The following is a 25,377-nucleotide window of genomic DNA, read 5'->3' as shown; positions in this document are numbered from 1 at the left end:
CTTTCCACCTGAGCCTGCATGCCCAGACACCTGCACTAAAGCTACCATCAGCCTGCAACACATACCAAATTATCCTGGCACCTCCAGTTGCAGGAGTGTGAGCACTGACAGCAGTGATAGCATCACCCACTGCCACGGCAGAGGAATCAAACACAAGCATCCTGCAGGTCATCTTATGGGCAGAACGAAACACACTTCATAAGTAAAGCCAGGTTCACTGTTACTATGCTTGAAATCTTAACTGTGATCAAAGAATGATTAGTCTCTATTATTAATAAAAGAACAAAGTAACAAAGTAGTTCAGTAACAAAGCAGTTAGAATATTTATGGGCTGTTTTTCTTCTCAGGATCTCTGGTATCATGTGCCCCTTCTCTAACCATCTCATGTCTCTGGTCCTCTACACCACATCCCATGTCTGTTTTCAAGGCCCTGCTTGTATCAGACTGGTATTCATCTGCTATGTGGTGCTGAAATCATAAATACGTTGCTCTACACAGAAAACCTGCTTGTTATAGGATCTACAGTATCTATGTACACCATGCAGCTATAGATTGAGAGACAAAGTAAAACAAGTCAGACAGTAGCCACTTGGTCATGAGAAAACTTTTAACAGCCAAACGAGCCACAACAAAGCTCTGGGCAGGTGAAGAGAAGCTCAGACAGAGCAAGCCTGGCATGCCTGAGACAGACCCTGCAGAGCTGGAACAAAACTCGTGCTCTGACACCAGCCATGGGAATCCTGTATTCACTGAGCTGTGAGCAGAGATCAGTATTCAGGGACTACTTAGAGGAGAATCCCAAGTTTTTGAAAGAACAATCATTAAGGAAAGCTACTTATTCATAGTCATATTTACACTTGGTGTCTAGTCCTGGCAAATCTGAGAAATGGATGAAATGGATCCAGCTTTTCTTTCTACATCTTCAAACCACCCCTGCTCACCTAATTCAGCCTGTCTGGACTTTGGTTTTTCAAATATTCTTGTCATCTGCAGTCTGATAAAAAGTAACTTGCCCAAGGACTAGGTATTCACATGGGATTCAAAGACTCGGCACCTGCCTTTCAGGCAGCATGATACTCAGTTTTGTACTACAACACAATTACTAGAATATGGAGAAGCACTGGCAAAATCTATCAGCTTTCTCATGGCTACTGCTCATTTTGCAGACAACTATACTTAAAATTTCAGTGAAGAACACCTGCAATATATTAAAGGAAAAGGAGGATGTACAACACTGCAGGTTGCAATATACCCCTGGAAAGTTATGCTGACTTAAGTACCCCACAGGACAGTTTAAGGTAAAACATACACGCATTATATAATAAAACTCTGAAATGCAAAAACTCATTAAAATTACACATGCTTTACCTTAAGAACTATGCACTCAGCATTTTGGTACTGCCACTCAACCATGTTGAAGTTTTTGGCCACTTTGCATTGCACAAGTCCCAACCACACCACAGTCTCCAAGCAACATGCATCTATACACCATTTCAATATTAAATGCAACAACTTTAACTGGTTGTGTTGTAAAGTGAAACACTGGGGAGAAATAACAGCAAAAGAAAAAATGCTGACCAATGCCACTCTGCTAACACAGTAAGGAGGTGAACCCTTACAAATAGATGTGAGAAAACTGTGAAACACTGGAGTTCTGCAATTGGAGTTATTGCTTTGTATTAATCTTGACATATTTTCTATTAATTGTTTAATTTTTCTATGAACATGTGAAAGCACTTCTCTTAAAAGCTTATTTTCAACAACATTTCAATAACTGTCAGTTTACCAGATTTCTTTTCTTCACAGTTGTTACCTGCTCTTGGAAAGCACAAGCATCCCATTTAATTTATAAAATCCATTGAAGTAAAATTTGTAACAGAAGCGCTGACAAGCTTCCAATTCACAGAGCTACTCTTAAAGAATGATTCTTTGTTGTAGGTTTTGTTCATGAGTAGACATTCCAAATGTTAACTGCTTTCACTATGGGCAGAACATTTAAAATTTGATTTAATGTTTATGTATACAATGATATAAATTGGTTACAAGGCATGTCCTTGAAAAAAATGAAATAAGTCCCTTGGGGCAGATAAGCACACAGTATCAACTCTGCTCCATAAACACAAGCCTTATTTCCAGTTAAGGAAGAACAAATTAGGTTAAGCACATTAGGCCAGAAACACATTAGGTTAGTTTTCTCCCAAGCATGGCATTCAGCAGTAATATTGTAGTATCAATATTTATCATAAGCTTAAAACACATTTCAGAGAACAAAGTTTCTGTACTAAAAAAATTTCATAGATGGTTGTAACAGCTCTGACTCCAGAGAGCTTTGAATGTTTTTTGTTGCAATGCAGCTTCCATTAAAATTTAAGAAGGAACTAATTTATGAAATACTTGTTTCCAGTAGGTAACCAAAATATCTTAATCAAGACGATGCTTCCTTCTAATGCACAAGCGCACTGTCTGGAAAAATACCTGATCCCTTTCTGGATAGCCAGAATCAGTCACCATACAGGTAGATCAGTGAAGCTGAACAGACTGACTCATTTCACAAACATTAGGATTACCTGTTCCTACAGCCCCACCGTTCTTGGGCTCACAGGACTAAGTACAAACACACAGTGGGCCTGTACAGTAATTCTGTCAGGAAAACAAAATGTTGAGAAGTTAACAGAAACATGGTAACTTTAGGAACATGATCTGCAATCTGTGCTGTCAACAGAGAAGGACCACAGAAGGACCACACACTGCCCATCTCTCCTCCTCACTGCTACCTCCCCAACACCTACCCTTCGTTTTGCACACAATCTCAAAGAAACTGAATTTGCTTGATGAACACTCATTTGTCACCATAACCATGGATTAGCTTACAATGTCTGTGACAGCACCTTGGTTAACTCTGTTTAAAATACCTACTTTGAGAAAACCTGAGTATTTATTATCACAGAAAATTTCAGGCCTCAAGAAGTCAACACTTCTCTACACAGTGGGAGTGCCAGATGTTTTGACATATATCTTCTTTCTTTTTCCAAGAAACCAGGAAAAAAAAAAAAGAGCAAAGAGAGAATATCTTCAGCAAAGTTAGAAACAGCCCAAACATTGTATTTGGAATTATTCCACTTCCACTAAGCTTGTGACAGCTCAAAATTCTCGGACTGAACTACTACCGTGAACAAGACAGGCCCCTACCCAAGTAGCCAGACTTACTCAAACTTCTGCAAAACTCATGTTTCCTGACTGGGCTGTTACGTTAGAAAGCAACAGGCAAAGAAAGAAACTACAGGGTGGGGAAAAACCCTTGGACATGCAGTTTCCCTCCTATATAGACTCACACGTGGAAAATGCCCACTTGCATTTTATTTCAACAATCACATTGCAAATTCTAAGAGAAGTTCTCTCCCATAATAAAAGAAGTCAGAAAAACACCCCAAATGCAACAGCATGTAATAAGAATTTTATTGAATACATTTAGAAAAAAAATAGAGCGTGAAGATATGAGATTAATTTCTGCAATATAATTTCTATTAATGTGCAGAATCAGCCATGCAAAAAGCCATCTCCATCCCTTCAACCGTAATTCAAGATTCTTATAATGGTAAAATTATTACCACATTAAAAGAGTGTTCCAGACACATTACTTTAAAAAGGATCTCCTTCCTGAACAGAGATAAAAAAATTTAGTAGCAAATTGGGAAAGACCAATCATTAAGAGGTACAGTATTTAATCAGTACTCATGCCATGTTTAACAAATGCAAGCCAAAAATGCATCATTATGTAGAATACATAGATTTTTTTTTTTCCAAGGCAAAATTCCTAGTAAAACTAATTCCTAAACTACTGAAATGGTGACTTGATAATGTACATGATCCAGAATACCACCCAATTGAAGATTTTTTGGTCAAGTTATATCAGTGCCACGTATGACCTAAGAGTCAGAGTAGCTGAACAGCCCAGTGCTTAACAGTATATTAACATTAAACATAAATTCCAGATCCCGCAATAAATATTGTTACAGATACAAGATCACAGAATCATAGACTTGTTAAGGTTGGAAAAATCTCTAAGATCACCAACTGTCAAGGTAGTGCCACCACCATGTTCACCACTAAAATCACATCCTTAAATGCCATATCCACATGTTTTTTGAACAGCTGCAGGGATGGTGACTACATTGCTTCCCTGGGCAGCCTGTTCCAATGCTCGACAACCCTTTCCATGAAGTGTTTTTCCTAATATCTAATCTAAACCTCCCCTGATGCAACTTGAGGCCATTTCCTCTCATCCCATCAGTTGTTACCTGAGATGTAATGTTAGGTAGGAAATGTGTAATGTTAGGTAGGAAAATGGGCTTATACATGAGGGGTATGATTAAGATTCCTGTCACAAACTTGTACATCTATGCAATTTTTCATATTAAAAAGGGATTGTGAAGGTAAAGTTTTATATGCACCTGGACAGTCAGTTCTGACACATGTAACATGCTGTGTAAATGTGTTACATGTAAACCCATACTGAAACACAGTTTTTAAAGACTTGTTAATTATAAAAATACAGCTAGACTGTATCAAGTTAATCAACTTGATAAATCCAGCACAACTGAAAACGTAAAAAAAGGATAAATTTAACATCAAGTATTCCTGTTCATACTTGTTTGCCATTTAGTTTCATTATTATTAGGTGAAAGCCTACAATCAAAAATCACTTTGCAAATCTTGCTTTTGAGAAAGTATCATGACTGGTTTAGTACACCACATTTGGCCTCACCTTCTTTCTGCATTTTTTAATAAAATTTACAGGCAAGACAATATTCCATCTAAGTGTCAGCTACCACTATTCATGTCAAGATGTCACTGCACGAAATACCAAGATCAGCCACTGGTGTGTTCAAGCCTATTGTGAACAACAGTTCAAAACATCCAAATTCAGTGAAAACAGCTCTTGCAGCTTGATGATGGATGCAGACATATGGTTCTAAAAACCTGCTAAGAATTACTGCAGTTAAACAGACTTACGGCAGTCTAGACCATCTCAAAGTTTATCTTCTTATTCTGAAAAGCATCACAGGCTGCAGAAAGCTAAGTAATTATTGTAAAACCTATATCTTCTTGCCTGATCAAAGCTGCTGGGGTTTTTATGGGTTGTTTGTTTTCTTACTTTTTTAAACAGGTGAATTTTAAAAGTGGTTTTACTGCCACTGATGGGAAAAGTCATTATAAAACTTTTGAAGTATCTTGAGTTTTGCGCTGAACGTATGAACAACAGGAGAAGAGTAGAAGAAATGAATAAAAAGCAAAAGCAAAATTGAGGAACCATGTTTAAAGGAACTTTCTCCTACTTATGGCCAAGGTGACTCATCTATCAGCAGAATGTAGTTTGAAAGGGTGTAACAGTTACTGGGTCCCAAAGCCTGCAGTATTAACAGCTGACAGTCCACTCATCCACATTTCTCTCCTTTTAGGGTTTAGTATACTAGGACAGAATATGACTTATTTAAAAATAGAAATTCTGTTTTCCCAAGGAATTCCATTTCCCTTGTAGTTTTTTTAAAAACTGCATGTAAACCTACTGCATGTAAAGATGAAAATAAAGTGAAAATATGTCTTCCACATTTTTTCAACATATTTAGGGTATTTATATACCCATATGGATAGGCACATTTGAACTTGCTTCTTAAATAAGAACTTTATCCTGGCATTTAAACACTACTTATTTTGTTTTCCAAGTTCAGAGTTCTGCACATACAAACACATATATGGCATGCTAGTCGCTGCAGTTAACTAGAATTTTTCATCCACTCAAGTGATTGTTCTCACTATTATATAATAAGTGTTCCAATTGTTGGTTCAGAACACCTCAGGGAATATCTGTTTAATCTTCAGAGGATCACTTGGCAGGCACACATTTTTGTAAGCTTGTACCCTATCACTTCATGGTACCTGACATTTTAAAATTTATTAAAAGAAAACAAAAAAAGAGGAGGGAAAAAATATAATCAGAGGTTAACAGAATCTATTCAGCAGAACTTGGAGCTGGAATTTTTAATAGGGGCCCAAGAGAGTATGTAACCACACTCTCTTCAAGTAAATGAGGAAAAAGGATCTTGAAATGAAAGTAAAGAAGTACCAAAACAAATTTCATATATACATCACTGGTGTTACTTTCTTGGTGTTTGGGGATGGTTTCTTTGGTAATGTATTTCCTACTACTTTAATCATGAAGTAGGACTTCAAGTACTGTTAGAGACAGAACTCTGAGCTCAAGTCAAATTGTACCCATTGCAAAACAACAAGATTCTTAAAAATCCATATTTCCCTTCAGAATGCCTTTACTATGTCCTGTGTTTCTCTTGGTATTATGCCAAGTCCGCCAAGGCTGGTAGATGAGTATCCATGCATTTTAACAGTCCACAGGACTGCTTGTTTATATATATATAAGATTTGGCACAGTAAATAATGATCTGCATTTGGTATGACTTACATAGGAAAACGTTATTTTCATTTCAGCTGCAAGCCGAAATTAAGAAAATATTCCAAGCAGAAAGAGAAAGCAATATTACTGTGTGCGTTGCTGTTTGGATAAAAATCTCATCTTTACAACTATCCTGTTTTCAGCCACATATCTTTATTGATGAAGAACTGAAAACAAAAATAAGGTCTTGATTTGTAATTACAGTCTGTTCAAGGAAATAATATTTTTTAAAAATATTTTAATTCAAAGGTACAATTAAAATTTGAGACAGAAATTTTAAAGCTTGTTGTTTCTCCTAAGATATATCCTGTAGATAAATGAAATTCTTAGATTACCATACTCAAAGTTAAAATCTATCTATATGGAAATAATTTTCTCAAGAAACCTACAGTGTGTCCTGGTTTTTCATACTGCACATATCCACCTACTCTGAAGAAAGTCTTGAGATTTTGAAAATTGTAGAATTGGACAGAATACACATTCTGAAGATCGTCAAACATATACAGCACTTTGGTAATTTTACAATAGTCTGCTGTTTGTGTACTCTTCACAGCTGAAATGCTAATTTATCCAGCCATTTCACTGTCCATTCGCTTTTATATTTAACCCTTCAAATAACAAAGGAGTAAAAAAAAAAAAAAAATCCCTTCTCACCAACTTTTTTTTTCATTTTAACCTGATCTCCTGCTTTTATACATGAAAGACAGCAAGAGTCAGTAAGTACTGAAATCCTCAGCAAATATCATTTACTCCATCCCTCCATAGCCAACAGGCATTGAAACAAATGTTCATTTCAGAAGACAAAATCCCAAGTCTATAAGTGTTATTTCATATTATGTTTATGTAACCTTTTATTCCAGATGTAGAACTGCATGCTAACCAAACTCAGATTTTTGTATCCATGTTACTGTATGCTTCAGAATGAACAGTGTTGAATTTAACATGGGCTACCGAGTACATCAAGTCTAAACCGATCAGCTGAAAAACTAACACACACACTGTGAACTGAGAACTGGGATAGTCAGTGGGATATCTACTGGGATAGTCAGTGCATGGTAGGTAAGGTTGCAAGCAAAGGGCAATAGCTCTTTTACTCTAAATTCCCATGGAGACACTTCATCTAGCATAAATATACTCACGGGAGCAAGAGGAGAAATAGCTATTACGCTTCAAGTTTACACCCCCATTTACTGTGCGTCAAAGTTCTTTGTAGAAGGGAACATATGCTCTAGCATTTAAAAAAAAAATCTATATAAAAGTTAAATATTTGATTACAGTAGCAAGTCACCACTTCATAACGGGAAATAACTTGTCTCTTGGAATCGTTATTGATCCGAACTCTCTTGTTTTGGTTGTGTGTCAGATATTGGTAATTCAAGACTTGCCCATAACAGGGGCTCTGCTTTTCTCATAGTGAGCTCAATCTTTGTAGCTGTCATGTTCACATAACTCCTCTTTACATCAATTACCTAGAACAGAAAATATATTTCACTCTTCAATTTAAGAAACAGACTGCCAGATATCTGGGAATTAAGTTAGGGAGTACCTCATCACTAAATTTCAGTAGCACTTAGGTAGATGGAGATCCCTCTGGTATCTTGTAAAGTCAGGTCTTCCCAATCCCAAGCTATGGAATGTTAATGGCACAATCACTTGCCACTGCACATCTAACACTGGCTAACATATATGTAAGCACACAACTATACAGCGTCAAGGGTTTTCTGCAATGGTGTTGTAATCAGAAAGGACCTTGGAAGGTCACCTTCTGCGCCAGCATCAATTATGATGCCACACCTGGGGCATTACGTTCAGATTTAAATGTAATTACTGAATGACATGCAACTGAATTTCTTTCAATAAACAGAGTAATAAGGAAAGCCAAATCATTTTGATAGAGAAGAAGCTAAAGGTTTGTCTTTTGTTTTTTCTGTTTTGGTTTTTTGTGTGTGTGCGCTTTACTGTTTGTTTTTTTAATAGATAAATTATTCCTATACTTACTCCCCATAACTTCACACTGCGATGAAATTCCTTTTCTCCTTCAAATACAATATGCATATTTACCTTAACAGGAAAAACAACAGAAAATTAGAAAATGTTATCAGGTTAATAAAACATTTGACATCTCAAGCATGTTGAATCAAAATATACCATGTTAAGACTTGGATCCCACAATGATCAAAGTGATCAAACTGTTCCTCAGAAACTGAAGTAAGTATTTATTTTAACAGATTCTGATACATTAACATAGTCAATAGTGGCCACTGGTAGCTGTATAATTTTCTCCCAGTGCATGATTTACAAATCAGAGAAGCACTTTAACACTTGTTTAATATGACTAGCTGTGAAACAGGATACAATGAAGAATGATATTAAATTACGTTAAGTCAAATACAATTAAACTATTAATCCATAATTATTTACACATACAGTGATGCAAATCCATGACGCTTGGGTTTTAACTGCAGAAGTAAAATTAAAGGGTTTGTTCATTTTTGGTATATTGCATTGCAGCTTTTAAAAAGCCACACATTAAAATCCAAATGTCCAAACAGAAGGGGAAAAAAAAAAAGCAAGCTATACATACTTGAACAAACAAAAATGCCAAGAAAAAGTCATTACTCAAAAAAGACTCTTGTGCTACCTCTGCCTTGAAAATAAAGTCTGAGCAGATTTTCCTATCCTAAAGTTGCTGATCTTAAGGTAGATCCTCACCATTGTGCTATTTGCTTCCACATAGCTCAGATCAGGAACAGAGTTTTTAGCATACACAGAAATAGTCACTTCTCCTCCAGTCTGGTGCCAATCATGCCTGCATGGAACTACTTTCTTACCCTGCATAAGGAAAAAGGCACAGAAAAAAAGACTCACCATTATATTCAGGAATATTTTTTAAAATATTAATCAGGAAAAAAGCCCAGTACTTTTTAGTAGCCAATAAATATATCTTTTTAACCCTTGAATGGAAATATTTTTCATTTTGTAATTCTTCAGTTTGTTCCCAACATTACAATGAAATACCTACAAACTAAATAGATGTTCTCTCTGTATGTTATATTAGTAGCCAAATCAAGACACTTAATTAGATGAAGACCAGAAAAATCTTCAGATGTGTAAACAGAATCCAAATTAGATGGAAAGAGATTTTTAGATGCTTCCATCCATGCCCCTTACCCATGGAACCTCACTGACCTTATCTGCCCTGCCATCCCTACCTAAACAACAACTCGACCCTTGAATGGAACAGTTATTTTACTGTTATTTTACTCACAACATGTACGGTTGCTCTCTTCATGATCTCTGGGAGAGGAAAGACATCTTAATCTTAAAAATAATACATATGGAATGTATTCTATATCGAATACTACAGACTTACTTAACTAACAGAATGGAAAAGACTGCTCTTTTTTTCTGAGGTTGCCAAAAACTTTTACCATGAAATAGTAATACTACACATCACTAAAAAGAAAAGTTGTAGCTATTACAAGTATACCTGTTGCACAGATTACTTTCTACTGCATTTTTCAATTATTCTGCTGTCCACAATATTTCAGAGGCAGTAATTTGTAATAGCTCAACTACAGTAATAACTCAAGCAAGCTACACACTACGTTTCAGTATTCAAAATTCAGAACAGTCAGCTACAGAGAGCAATCTCAGTGTTTCTTACCGCATCCTTTTTAGTCCATACATGTGCTCCTCTTGCACAGCCTTCTTGAGCTAAAAATGTATTGAAGTCAGAAGTTTTTCTTTTACAACAGCTCCAATACTTCATCCTTGAGAGTTTGCAAAGTAATTAATAAACAATATTTAGGACGTTATTTACCACGAATACTTAAGACCTTTCCTTTGCACGATATTAACTGTTAATTTAGTATACTCTCTTCAGGCACGGCCATTTTTGACTGAACAGGTAATACAAAATAAATCAAGGCAACATCTACAAAGAAAGCATGAAGACATAACGCACTAGTTAAAAAAAATTGAAGTTAACTGAATACTAACCCTTCATGGAATATAGGTACACCAGAATGGTATATACATACTTCTTCTGTGCTGTGTGGTCCTTCGTATGTCTAGTAAAACAAGTAAGTTAAAGTGTGTTACTGTTACAGGATTTGGACCAAAGGAAAAAAACCAAACCAACATACAACAGAAACACTGAACAAAGCACTAAAAAGCTTTTCGGTAAATAATCTAAATCTAATTGCCTGTCCTAGATGTTCAAAGTAGCCATTTAACTTTCATTCACAGAAGGTTCCCTGGCACTGCTAGGAAGCTGTACTTTGTATTAGTGCAATAGCACTGACATCAATGGTGACACCATCTATGCTCATAAAGGTCACTTTAGATCTTTGGAGATACCTATCTTAAAAGTACTCTGAATATTCAAAGCAAACAAGAACTTAACTGGTAAATAAATTAAATTTATCATTCATAAAACACACGGATTCTCAAAATGAAGTAAACAACATACAACTTAGCCACTGAGTATCAGATTAGTTCTTCCTAACCCAAAGACTGCTGTAAATTCTCCTCCCACCAGATCTTCAGTAGATAATCCAAAATCTGTCAGGTGATCAATGGAATACCTATTTAAACCCTACTGTCCCGTTCTGTACAACACAAGGGCGTCAAGTGTAAAAAACTTTCACTTCAAATGACTATGTAATATAACAACTAATGTTGGCGTTAAAGAGTTAAAACACTGACTTTTTGATTCTTCTGGCAGGAAGCATTAACTGATAAGATCTGTAGATGTTTCTACAGATCCTCACAGATCCTCAAGCGTTATCAGTACACTACCTCTCACTAACATCATATTTAACATTTTAAGTTGAAACACATTAGTACCACGGATTTGGCAAGTTTACTAATTAAAAGTTCGGGACAGGCTTAAAAAAATGCTATCTTTGACTTACTGAAAACAACACACATTTGTCCATACTGAAGCGTGTTATCAGTGTTCACTTTTTAAACCCAATGGACCTTGTGCCTTTTCCAAATCAACTTGTAGAACACAAAAAAATAGAACTGGCCATTTAATAGTTTAGCAGCTTGGTTTAAGAGTAGAACTGAACCACTTACTTTTGAACAGCCTGCATTTTTACATGCCGTCCCAATCTTGATTTCATCACTATCTTCCTCTGTAAACAGAATAATACAGAAAATAGAAACTGAATTGTATAATCTACTAAACACTTTGCTTTTATTAAGAACTAAAATGAGCCAAGGAGCATATTAGAAAAAAACTCCCTCTCAAGCTATTTTCTGCCAGGCCCTGAAGTCTGCCAGAGAGGTACAAAGAAACAGAAGTTATGCAAACATTCCAAAAGCACTATTACCTATGCATATAATTCTAGGTTCTATACCTTTACACATTTTAAGTGGGGCAAAAAAAAAATGATTAAGAGCATTATTACAATCACAAGGGAAGAAAACAATCATTCATCTCGTTCAGTTTTATAAAATGAAGAACCTAAAAGTCTTCAACTACTGTCTATAAATACACACAAGGAAATAATTGGGATACCATGGAGAAAAAAGAGCTATATTAGCTTGGCACAAGAACACAAGAGCATAAAATAACCATTAACGTAGGTTGAAATTAGAAAGTTTTTCTTAAGCAGTAGTGTAGTTCTGGAACCAAATTCAAAACAAACTGTGAGTAGAAAAAGGAGGAAAAAGAGACAAGGGAGAACCAACTAGTCTTCAGATGAATTTCACCAGTTTATGAAAGGCTTTATATGACACTGTGTTTGCAATAGTAGGAGTAAAGTTCACTTTTTGGAAACTCTGGCAGTCATCTATTCAGAAATGGGTGTTCCCAGTATGTCTATTTTAACCAGGAAATTTCAGAAAACACACAGTTCAAATAACATTAAGGACAACATACTGCTCCTGACATCTAACTCTCACATCATTCATATTTAAATTTTGATCATCATTTCCTGGACTGGAAGCTATTTCCCACATTATTAAGAACTAGAACATAATTACATGAAACTACCACTTTAGAAACAACATAAAACAGCATTTCCTTTATTTATGTGACAATTAGCATCATATACCTCCTTAACCTCCCTCTATCCTTACCTTTTTTCCCTTCATTTTCTGATGACAGTTTCAGTTTATCAAGAGCTTGTTTCAAGGAAGCTGACACTTTCAGCTGCAAATTTGTCATTGGTTCATCTGGGCTAAAAAAAAAGGTCATGTATTTATGTCAGCTTCATGAAAAAAGAATTTACAAAAGACAAAGTAGTAACTTTTAATCTCTCTACAAGGTTCTTCCTGTCATACCTCCCTTACAACAACAAACAAACATAATTTGTAAATACCAATCTTTACTGGTTATGGAAAAACAGACTAGAAATTTAGAAGGTAGTCTTGGTTTTTATCAGGAAATGCTAAATAATCTACATTAATAGAAATAAATCAGAGATATTAAGGAATCTAAATACAAGCACCCTAAAATTATTTTTATGACTGTTTAAAACACTAAACACATCTACCAGTGACATTCTAAGCTATGAGGCTATAGACTTCAATTTTTGATGCCTGTGTAGATAAGCACTGAGAGATCCAGGACTTCCTTGTCATAACCAGAATTCTTTTATCTCATTTTGAAGTCTGAGATAACATCATCACTGCTACCACACAAGCTCTTTTAAGGTTAATTTGGGGATTTTTACACTATACGAAAAGTGCAACACTCTATAACCAAGTGAGTTTTAACTTGCCCAACTAACCACAAATTTGGAAAACTTAGTTTCATACACTGTACCTTGGTCTTTTAATTGTTTCCAATGGTTTTGGTGCCTGAATTATGTGTTCTTGAAATCTGGGTTTCAGTTCAGATAGCTCCTTCCGTTCAGAGGTAGTTTTGACTTCTGGTTTAACAGGTTCAGGAGGTTTCTCACTGTTATGGAGACCCTTTGTACAGCCCTATTGTGGAAAGTATATGATTATATAGATGCAGTGTAGTTTGTGTGCACAATTAAAAATTAATGAAAACTGCAACAAGTTTTCTTGACTTATTTCTTCAGCTCCATCTTCTCCTCTAGCCCACTCTAAACATTAGCTGTGGGATTTCCCTTGGAGCCAAAGTGGAAAATATCCTCATTTGGACACAAGTTAAAAGAAAAATGTATACTTTCTGTAATCAAGTAAAGCAGCAAACAATACTGACCCTCCTTCATTATTGGCAAGTAGTTCTATTAAAACCTATTTAGATAATTATAACCACTAAAGCTTGAAAATGAGACAACTTCAGCATTACATGAAAAAAAAATGGTGCATGTAAGAGCTAAGACACTTTTAACAAAAGTAGGCAAATTTAAAACATGTAAGCACATGTACCATTTAATATTAATCACTGTCATTTGACATATACAAATTGTAAATAATCCTGATTACATACCACAATGCTTAAGAAGTCAGAAAAATCTGTTGTTCTTCTCTTACAACATGACCAACCCTATAAACATTTTGGAATAAAAACAAAACAAGCATGACTACCATACAATATTAATTATATTACTTTACAAGATATGGCACATCATGACTAGAGATTATTTTTTTCCCTTCAATGGACAATATGATCTGCATTTTTAAAAGCCAGAAAAATGTGTTACAGTTGGAACTTCTAGTTCACTTGTGTTGCCTTAAACAAGTTCAGTAAACATGAGGCAACACTTCCATGACAAGTTAGGTGTCAACTCCGTACAACACAAAACAGAAATGTTACTTATCTCAAAAAGTAACATGTAAGCAAACAAATACTATACCTGAGACTAGGCTCACCTGTGGTCCAAGTAAAGGCCCTCTTCCTAAAATGACAGGCATTTTTTTCTTTCCCTGAGCCCTAGTCAAATCTTTCAATTGCTTATTTTCCAACAAAGCTGGATATGTGTATTGTACTGTCATCTAACTACATCAGTCAAGGGTACTTTTTATTACATAAACCAGAAATCCAATTTTAGAGAAAATTGTCTTGCCACTGTGAATAATGTATCTTAGAACTCAAAGAACCTTATTAAAGGCAGCAGTTTGATTAATGCACCACCACTGTGAAAGCTTAAACGGTATGGCATGATGGGTTTCAGGTAGGTGGTTCTAAAATATCCTCAAAATATTAACCATTTCCACAGTCGAGGAGACAAAAGGTTCACCTTGCCCTCTTAGATTATCTAGAATTCATAGCAGGAGGAAAAATGCTCATGTGAAATTATGATAAATTTTTAATTAGGACAAGAAATAGGATAAGGAGAAGGGGAAAAGTGTTTTATAAACAGTGCATCTACAAGAGAAAGAGGGAGTAAACATAAGCTTTTGAGGCAACTGTATAATTTCTGTCTTTATAATTATGTAGAACATTTATGTACTGTGCTATGAGCACAACTATAATTTTATAAAAAGAAATTGCCATAGTCTAAGTAATTGGATCATATTTAATCTCAAAGCATTTGTCCCAATTTGCCAGTGACACACAATGGCCAATTCCGCAGTCGTGTACTGCAATATAAGCAATAGCTTGCAGAAAACACGCTGCCCAGCATATATGCAGAAGCTTTTATGAGGTCAAAAGACATCACATTGTGGACTGAGATGCACTGCCAGTAGAAGCAGTTCCTAAATACCAAGAAAAAAATCTTGCTCCAAAGCTCAGTCAAACAGCAGTTCAGTGTTCTAAGAAAGGTCACTTAGGCTACCTTTGTATTAATACAGTAAAAAGTGCCAGGCTCCATTTCTGGACACCACATTTCTGACTATACACAATTAAATTCTTAGAATGATTTCCAGTACTGTTTTGGAAGTTGTGTCTCACTTTGGATGCAATCAGTAGATCCTAAAGTAGGAAAACAGTTTAGCACAAAACCAAATATGGGCTGTCCAGCTGGCCTAAGTGCTGGAGACCAGTCACAGGTACATTCACCATTGAAGAGGTAGCCCAAGAATCCTAGACAGCTGCATCAGAGGCATGGGTAACCAGACTCAACCAACATTCTCATCTGGCTGATTAAATGAACACGACGGTTTTTTAAGGTAGACAAATGTCATACACACATTAGAGCTTTAGCCACATTAGACCACAAGCACCTGGTCTGAATTCCAAGCAGGTTAATTAACTGAGAGTATGACACCTTCTCAATGGCTCCACAGACCTATTCAGAGGACCTAATTAAACTGTTGAGACACCTAAATTTAATCAACAGGAAACATGTCATACAGACTTGCATGACATTTAGACCACATGAGTAGAGTTTTTAATTTCTTCTTCAGGTGTAAGTGTGCTTTCCCAATTTCATGGGGTTGCTCAAACATGATAGGCTGAACATCAGTTTCTCAACACAGAAAGATCTGGAGTTAAAAAGGAAAAGCAGCACACTGTTTTACACATACAGAAATAAATGTAACACTTAAAAGGACAGTTACACACTTACTTTGAGAGCATCATGAAAGACTGGCACACCTGGATGGTAGGTGCATGAATCTAGAACAAAAAGACTATTATTAAGATTCAGGCATACTAAGAATCTCTATTCATCTGATCACAAACCCAGCAAAAATTTCACACTTGTAATTCGTGTATGCTATCAGCTGTCCAGCTTCCCCAAGTGCACTAAGGAAAATGCAGATTCCAGAAAACAAATTTTCTGAGTGTATGAAGCAAACCTAAATAATCAGGACTTTGTTTCTTCTGTATTATACATCACCAACTAGAAAGTAGGCATCTATGACAAACTTTTACCTCCCTATGGAACAAGAAAACTTTCTATGGACCACCCCTGGCCTTCACCAATAATCAGTCCTTACGGGTAATTCAGCAGAAGTAAAAAGGTGACCTATGGCCACCCAACAGACAGAAAGTACTGGTTTACAGCATCGAATACATCTACTTGCACCCGATCAGAGCTTTCTATGTAGAAGCACTCTGTCAAAAATTCTCTTTTAACACAAATCTTAAGTTCATGATCTTATCCATGATGATTAGCTTGTTCTTTTTTCAATGTTTGCAGTATCCTAGGTCACCTAAAGACTTAAACCCAAAGGCTAGCCTTCCATGTACACAATTTTGACACATCAATACTATTAATTATTAATGGTTCTGTACAAACACTACACTGAAACACAACCTTCATTAATGAAAGTGTTGATCTTCATAGATGTTTATCAACATCACACAGCTGTTCCTTTTTACTTATGTATTCCTTTTAGGTGCAATATAATTGCTCTGATTATATAACTTCTCTTTGACATTTATTGCATGCATAGTATTTTATTGACCTGACTCTAAAAGCAATGGGAAACACCAGCCATTTTCTAGCCCTTAAACCAAAATTTTTTGTATTTGTTAGAAACAGCTAAAATTAAAAGTGAAATAAACAATTTTATGATAAGCCTCCATAAAGTACCAGAGTGAAAAATATTGCAACTGCACATAGTAGGAAGCAAAAGAGAAAAGTGATAAATAACTTTATTAATTATCAGCCTGCAAATATTAAAAAGAAAAAAAAAACCAAAACCCAAACTTTATTGTTTTCATCTTTTTTATACATATGTAGATTTTAAAGAAATCTTGTTCAGTATAATTTTCTTTGATTTTATATTCAGTGCCTAAGTCTAAGGCAGTAATACTGTCTGACAGATAGCAGTTCCCACCTTAATTCAAAAGGCACATACTTTGGACATCGGTCCTTCAGTCAGATTTACAAATACATCCATGAACTTTTATCAATTCCTTCAGTTTCGGGGTGAAAAGGTAATGCTGGTAAACCTCAGATGAAAATTTAAAAAAATGTGGTTATTTTGTATAAAGAGCGCTATTCTTTTCCAAAAGTATGACAGTATGTCATCAGAAACATCATGAGAGTAAAAATGAGCTCTGTTTGTAGCAAAGATTATTTCTGATTTAGAAGACTTAAATGACTATTTCCAATTCCTCACAAGCATGTGGGTTTCAATGACAGAGCTGCTGTTAATCACTTGCAACCGTTTTAGAGACTAAAACCATTTTATGGTTGATTAACTCAGAGACAGCTCTTCTCCAGCTCAGATGCAGAGAAGTGTCTGTTTGTCCATACGACCAATGCCAATCCTTCTTCCTTGCTCCCTGGAGCCTGCTCTGCAGGAGGTACATCATAGAGTAAATGAAAAGCCCCCTTGGCTGCTATTTCATGAGGGCCAGGCATGCTCCACAACAGAAGATGCCGAGACGAGGAGTTCTGCAATGCCTCACACAAAGGCACTGGGATTTTTCCGCTAAGCATTCTGACCATTCTCCGTCCTAGAGGGAGCAGTACAGTAATTGAATAACAGTAAAACATCAACTCATTTTCACTCACAGCGAGTCCAACAACTCTTATCTGAGAGAAGTTTACATTCATAGAAGGATCCCATCTCAGACTGTGGGGAAAACTGGAAAATTAGGATATACATCGATGGTCACCCGCACACTTAAAAGCATGTTCTATTTTACATTTTTCACTGAAAAAAAAAAGTAAAAAATAAATCAAGTTGCCTCTCCACTGTCATTAATAACTTTCCTTAACTAGGAAAAACAAAACTATTTCAAAGCAAGCCATTTTCTCTCACCTTCAGATAATTTTTGGACACCCAAGTACCACAGTTTTTCAAGTTTTTGTTGTTGCCTGTTTGGGGCTTTTTTAATGCTGATTTCATACCCAAACCAATCCCACTGTGCAAGCACTGCAATCATCTTACCACTACATCCTTGCTTATTTCTTTAAGCACTTTATTAGTTGTTTTATTAAATGTCAAAGTAGAAATTTGTATGGGTCATCCAAACTTAAGAAGTATTTACAATAAAAGCCTGTTGAATTCTTGAGGATGAAATGATGTATCTATCTACACACAGCTTGCAAAGAGCATGTGCTTCTTGTCTGGCAATAGACCAAATTAAACTGCTTTAAGAAAAATCAAAATTACAGCCTATACCAAAAAAAGTTACACTGCAGTGAAGAAATCGAGTCAAGCGCATGTGACATATACAATTTCAGTCTGGTTTTGCATACCATCTTCAACTGTCATAAAGCAGCATTGCTTTTAAACCAATGCTAATGTGTGCATGTATTACCTCATACCACTGTTTTAATGACAAAATATGATCTGCCTTGAAACAGATTAAAAATGTTCACATGGTCATTCATAGGTTAAAAAAAAATAAATTAAAAACCTACTATCTCTTTTGAAGTTAGAACATAACTTCTACGTCAGATACTGTGCAAGTCTTTTACTACTAGTTAATCCATACTGTTAATGTATCTAAAACACATGAAATTTGTACCTTACTAGGCACACCACAGACAAACTCATAATTGTGTGCTCAGTCACAACTGCACAGACATACCTTCAATCCTTTCCCTCAGGCTGTTTTTTCTGCCTCTCCTTAAGAGGCATACAGTCCTTCATGTCAGCCCGTTGCCACTTGCTCACTTTTTGGTAACAATGAGAGTTTCTACAGAGAATACATCAATGTATTATTTCAGCCATCGGATTCTGAAGAGAAGATTAATGGCCTCTTACATCAATCATCACTAAGGGAATGTCTGTACTACAGGTTGAATACTGACATAACCCCCTGAAAGATCCAAAACACCTTTGGGGCCTTCTGGACCCACAGTATCTACCTATTCACTTAAGAAAACTTCCTAATAATATATTTTTTTTCCTAAACATGTCAATGCAAAACTCATTAAAGGGATTTGTATTTTGGTTTAACACATGTAAGCTTTGAACACCACAAAACTTTAAAGGTAAAGGCAAACACAGTTCTGAAATAAAACCAAACATTTGAACTTGACTGCATTACACAGTTAAATGTGGATTTAGACGTCTAAGTAGCTATCATCCCATTGACTTTGGTGCAGTTTAGGGATTAAAGAAGTTATAATCACTCTACTGCTACAGAAAACATAAAGCTTGGTTTTCTGAAGTGATCTGTGAATAACTATGTTATGTTTATTAACTTTATAATTGCTTAAGCTAGGACACAGTAACTGTTCTAGTCACTTATCAAAACAAACTTCATCTCAAGAAATTGTTTTCCCCATTCCAAGCACCACAGTTAGCACTTGATCACAAACACAAGAATACGTCATAAAAAACTGTTCTTTTTACAATGAGTATGTGTGATGAAGCCCCAAGAAGACTTTTTATTATAAATACCCCTATCTGCTTTGTCTTTTAGGGCAAAGGGTGTAGGGATGGTGGTGGAAGAGATCACTAAATGGAAGCATTCCACAACTGTGCCTGTTTTTGTTGTTACTAACATTAGCAAGTCCTGCTCAGTATGCTGCCCTACTCTTTGGAAATACTTAGCTCAAAAAAATAAACACACTTTATTGAGGGGTCTTAATCATGGAAAATGCACAGTCTAGAACACTTCTAGCCAATTTCTAATCCTGTTGATCACTAAAAATTAAACTAACGCAAAGAGGGTATTCTAGAAATTCAGCCTACAGAGTTACTCTACGAATCAGGTTAGGGCAAGCCTACTGAAAACTCAGATCACCCTTTTGCAGCCTCTGCGGAATTATGAAACGTCAAATGACTGAGCTTTAAAGATGTTTCACCAGGTACTGCATTCCCAGTACACACAAGGGAAGCACCTCAGGCGCTCAAGGCACTTGGCAAAGCAGACACATGTGTCATTAAGATACATATTAAGATACATTTAATTACCTGCTGCAAGTCCGCACATTAGAACTAAAAATAATAAAAAAAATAATAAAAAAGCCGCTGGTAGCTGCTATGCATACAACACCCACAGAGATCCTCAGCAGAAAAGCCTCTGTTGCTCAGGGCCTCCAGCTTTTCCCTTTAGACCATATGACAGCGATGTACAGAGCCGGGACAGCCCCGACCCCTGAAGCGGCAGCAAGCCCCATACGACAACACGAGTGTGCCCAGGCGGGCGGGGCGGAGGGACGCGCACCCCGCCGGCCGCGGCTCTCCCTGCCCTGCCCTGCCCTGCCCCGCGGGCGCGGTGACAGCCCCGCACCGCCACGGCGCTCCCGCCGCCGGCCAGGACACCGAGCGCGGCGGGCACCGCTCGGACCCGCCCGCAGACCCCTCCGAGAGGCCGCCCCTCGCACCCCCGCGCTGAGCGAGTGTCAGCGAGGGAGGCGCCCCGCGCCCCCCCGCTCTCACCCTCCGTGTTGTTCTCGGGGTCGAAGCGCTGCCCGCAGCCCCGGTTGTAGCAGAGCAGCGACATGGCGGCAGCGCTGCCCCGCGGCTCGGGAGCGCGGAGCCCGGTGGGGCGCCGGACGGAAGGAAGGAAGGAAGGAGCAGCGCCGGGGGCGGGGCGGTGGCTCCCTCGGAGGAAAGAGCCGGCCGGAGCCTTCCGGAATCTTCACGAAGCTTCGGGGGAAGCAGGGGGCGGGCGGGCACGGCTGCGCAGGCGCTGCTGCCGGAACCCCCGGGCCCGCCGGCAGAGTACCTGAGCCTGGGACCGGGGCTGGGTCGATTGATGCGGGGGTGCTGGGCCTCGGGCATTTTTTTTTTTCTTTAGGAAATGACGAACGCTTACTTCTTAAATGCCTACGATGCGTGTGAGATTGACTTAAAATACATACTTGTGTGTGTGTGTATTGAATGATTGCCTCATTTGCACAGAAGCACAGAATAGTCAGAAACTACTATGAAAAATACTATTTTATGTTCTCTTAGTTCCCTGAAAGTTAGCCTAGGTCTCCCTGGGTGCTGCTGACCAATTTATGTATTCTCTATAGTGTGCCAGCTTACCTGGAGTATTAAAATAGGTTGTTTATAAAAACAGTGAATGCTTTGGGCTGGAAGGGAGCTTAAAGATCATCCAGTTCCAATGCCCTGCTATGGGGAGGGACACCTGCCACTCGACAGGGTTGCTCAGAGCACCATCCAGCCTGGCCTTAAACACTTCCAGGGATGGAACATCCACAGCTTCTCCGGACAACCTGTTCCATTGCCTCACCACCCTTACAGTAATTTTTTTTTTTCCTAATATGGAATCTAAACCTTTCAGTTTGAAGCCCTTGTCCTGTCACTACATACTCTTGTGCATAGAATAATTGTAGCTAGCTACACTTCTACATGCAAATACAAATTGATTTCTCCTAATTAGATGTCAACTGCACAGCTTTTAAAATAAAATAGAATTGTGTAGCTGTTCATACAACATACAACAAATCCTGAAGCACATGCTCAAAGAATGAGCGAATTGATTCCAAGAAAGTGCTTTTTTATTCGGTGTTTAAGGATGCAAAAAGGGTAATCAGGAGACTACTTCCAATGTAGCCATGGACTTCTGGATCTTGTAAGTTTTTGTGTGATACCCTCCATGTGCTTCTTTATCTGTGTCTCACAGAAAGATATACATTCATTTGAGCCATCCAATACCAAGTGTTCACTTCTGATCTGCAGCTCCCACTGAGGCCTGTTGTAAGTCTGGGAGGATAAACTGCTTAGTTTCAAGCAGAAACCCCCCCCCCCCCACCTCTCTTGCTAGTTAGCAGAAGCATTTTAGTGTATAAATACAATTGGTGATATGAATTTGGAAAGAACGAGGAGACGTAAGAATGCTTCCCTTTCTATGTAAAAAGCATTTAAGTTATTCCTGTTTGTTAGATACCTTACATTCTAAGTAGAAGATTGATGAAATGTTCCATAATTGAAGTAGGTGTGTGTGCATCATTACCGTAAGGTCAGGAATTGTTCTTAAAACATGAAATTTCTTTGGTTCCCTTAAAGTGAAAGTACCACATGAGAATAAAAGTGTGATCTATATCCATAAAATAAGTTTTGTGCTGTTTCTCTGACTGCGGTTGCATTTCATCCCTACTGAGCAAGCCTACTTCTGTTTCAGAAGGAGCCAACATTTTTTGTCTTCGTGCAATGCAAAAAGGTTACGCTTCTGCAGAGGCAGCATTAATTTCTGTTCTGAGAGTATTTGTGAAAAATTCAGAAAGTGTTATTTTAGCAGCATGGTATTTAGTGGATTAAACAGTAGCATTCCTATGACCTTAGTAACGGAGTTTGATTCAAACACTCAGAGAAGACTTGTGGGAAGAAAAATAAAATCCGGGTAGTTTCCAAAAGTATGATGTGGTGCTATTCCACGCCTAATTACTATCTCACTGATATGGAGACATGCTTTTAGATCATTAAGACTCAAATCCATCAAGAATGTATTTGCTTCATAGTTCAAAATGCTACAGCATATTTGATTAAAGAAAATTTAAAACTAATCTGACAACTCAGTTTGTTGTTAATCTAAGACACACATAATCAGATCTCTGAAAGCTACTGACTGTATCTGTTGTCTTTGTGTGTAATATTAAATAAAATCAGTTTTTTGTTTCTCAGAACAGTATACAATGAGGTAGTAGTTTGTAATCAACTCTTTTGAGTTGAAAACCCTTTTGAAATCCCATATATGCACAAAACACTACAAATTGACAGTACATAATAGTCACCTCACAGAGGTCTGCATAGCTTCAAAACGGCAGTTTCTGTGCTTGATAGGAAGGCATAAGAGATTTTCAACCCAGTCTCGGAAATGTGGAAAGAGATTCAGAGTGATAAGGAATACCTGTCTAATAGTTGATCACTGAATTTTGGTTCCCTAGAACTTAAAACATCAAAACTACTTAGATAATTTTTCATTTGTTTTGTCCTTTATTTTCAGTTGTGAAGTCTTCCAGAGTGTTCGAGAAGCTCTTATGGTGTCTTTAGCAACTGGATCTTCTATTAGGTGTTCTAAGACATCTTATCGGAGAAATAGTGAATGATTTGTGAGCATACACCGTTTATTTTGTTTACATATGCTCTATTTTTCTCACATCAGAGATTCTACACCTAAACAATTTTGGAAGTAGTGTTCTACAGTGAACGGACATAACACAGGAGAGTGTACTGCTGCTCTGGACTTTATATGTGCATGTGTTCTGACATGATGAATGTATTTTCTGGTTGATAGCAGAGGGATTTATATCCTCTTTTTCTTTTCTTGTGTTTTTTTTTTTCTTTTTTTTGCATGGAGCTAGATTCTGTGCAAAGATTTCCTCTGCCAAAAGCCACCCTGAATTTCAACCAGTAAAAGTCGTCTCATCTCTCTCAGGGTTAGCTGGACTTATGCATATCTCCAAGCATTTGAAATGGAAGAGTTTCCCTCTAAAACTGGAAACTGTGAAAAAACAGCATGTTTCAATTCACTTCTCAAAATGCAGAATCTGCTGATTTGTTTGCCAATTTGTTTGCTGAGGAGCCTTTCATTCGTCTGTCTGCAAATCAGGAGACTGTTCATGCAGAATTGCTAAATGCAGGGTTGCAAAAAAGCCCAAAACTAAACCAGTTCTTAATAAGTCTGATGGAGACTGGGGAGAAGATTTTCAAGACTCAAGCTCCAGGCTAGGGCTGTTGTGTGGGTGGCACCTGTTGCACCAGAATGTTTTGGCTTCTTGTCAGAGGCAAAGGGTATTTTGGGCTCACTCAACTTCGTTGGAACAGACAGGGAATCCTTGAAATTTAAATGAATTCTGAGGACTCGTTGAGAGTTAAGGCAGGTCGCTCTGTTTCAGATCTGGAAATATCAAAATGTGAAATAATTAAGCAAATCCTTTCTTTAGGAGGCTTAGCAGAGGTTTAAAATACAAATGTAAATCCCTGTAAAGCTAAGAGTTGAAAGCCTGCAGAGTTTGCGAGAAACTGTCCTGTTCAACTGAATATACTCAGATTTGATGGGCAGAACATCTTAAAATGTCCCATCTCAGGGAGCAGCAGAACAACTGGCTTTTTGGGAGAGAACACTTTTCTCCCTATCTGTGACTGCTGTTGCTAACATTTTTTAAATGCTGGGTTTTCCCAGGAGGTAGGAGAGATTAAACAGCACCCACTTCTAATAATCCACCTGAGTGCTTGCTGCTAAAGCACAGCCTGAATTTGAGTAGATGCTTCATTAAGGCTCACCACCTCCTTTGATATCAGGCTTTAGCATAGGCTTACTATATGATTGTTGGAATTAATTTAAGGCAGAATTTTTAAGTGTAGTTTTATAAGTAACCTAGGTGCCTGCAATATCTAGAAAATGTTACAAATTTTTTTTAAGCAGTTGTCAAAAGTCTGCTTTCGGATCCTGCTAAGGAGACTGGAAATTTTGTTACTGAGCTCAATAAGATACAGGTTAAATCCAAATAATACATTGATGCTTCCCCATTTAAATTCTTCTATACCTTTGACCTAGCTGCAGAGTGTAAAACGTCTGATGCAATCTGTAAGCCATTCTGTAGAATGCTGCTTTGTCATAACTTGCAGTGATGCGTGTATTATTATGACCTTTTTCATCCTTCCTGCAGCTGAGACAGGATTGAAATACAGCACAAACTGTGAATAATTAAACATAAATGCTATGATGAAATCTAAGACATTTCAAAAAAATTAAACAGCTCCTTAGATGACAAAAACCACTCAGATAATTCATGTGGCTACATATAGTACAGTAATGCTGTGACCTAGAACAATTTGCGAACGAAGTCGAGGGATTACAGGAATAATAGTTGGAGAAGAACAAAAACTAAATATGCCACCCAGAGGGACCTTGACAGCCTTGAGAGGTGGACCTGTGTGGACCTCGTGAAATTCAGCAAGGCCAAGTGCAAGGTCCTGCACATGGATCAGGGCAATCCCAAGCATAAGTACAGGCTGGATGAAGAATTGATTGAGAGCAGTCCTGAGGAGAAGAACTCAGGGGTGTTGATGGATGAGAAGCTCAACATGACCTGTCAATGTGCGCTTGCAGCCCAGAAGGCCAACCATGTCCTGGACTGCATCCAAAGCAGCATGGCCAGCAGGTCAAGGGAGGTGATTCTACCCCTCTGCTCTCATGAGACCCCACCTGGAACACTGTGTCCAGT

The 25,377-nt window shown here is 37.5% G+C and overlaps 1 protein-coding gene across 1 annotated transcript; it reads right to left on the bottom strand.

Moving 5' to 3' along the window:
- Positions 1-3,441: 3,441 nt before the first annotated feature.
- CHORDC1 (cysteine and histidine rich domain containing 1) lies at positions 3,442-20,768 on the bottom strand. The gene is made up of 11 exons (XM_027653207.1): positions 20,639-20,768; positions 15,910-15,959; positions 13,887-13,943; positions 13,251-13,411; positions 12,563-12,663; positions 11,555-11,613; positions 10,472-10,542; positions 10,137-10,242; positions 9,182-9,301; positions 8,468-8,530; positions 3,442-7,938 (listed from the first exon to the last, which is right to left on the bottom strand). Exons 1-11 carry the CDS (start codon positions 20,700-20,702, stop codon positions 7,795-7,797), a joined length of 996 nt encoding a protein of 331 aa, XP_027509008.1. The 5' UTR covers positions 20,703-20,768; the 3' UTR covers positions 3,442-7,794.
- Between the last annotated feature and the right edge of the window lie 4,609 nt (positions 20,769-25,377).

This window comes from Corapipo altera, unplaced genomic scaffold (genome assembly GCF_003945725.1).
Source record: "Corapipo altera isolate COAL_440 unplaced genomic scaffold, ASM394572v1 0, whole genome shotgun sequence".
In the NCBI taxonomy this organism is placed as follows: Eukaryota; Metazoa; Chordata; class Aves; order Passeriformes; family Pipridae; genus Corapipo; species Corapipo altera.
The sequence above is the reverse complement of the archived record's forward strand: the minus strand, read 5'-3'. Positions and strand labels throughout refer to the sequence as shown.

What these genes read in the sequence shown, in the direction of transcription:
- CHORDC1 (XM_027653207.1), bottom strand. Translation starts at nt 20,702, where the DNA reads ATGTCGCTGCTCTGCTACAACCGGGGCTGCGGGCAGCGCTTCGACCCC. An exon ending in AAAATGCAGGCTGTTCAAAA is followed by an intron (nt 10,543 to 11,554) that starts GTAAGTGGTTCA and finishes TTGTTTTACTAG; the next exon opens with ACATACGAAGGACCACACAG. An exon ending in TATGGACTAAAAAGGATGCG is followed by an intron (nt 9,302 to 10,136) that starts GTAAGAAACACT and finishes TTCCTTATGCAG; the next exon opens with GGTAAGAAAGTAGTTCCATG.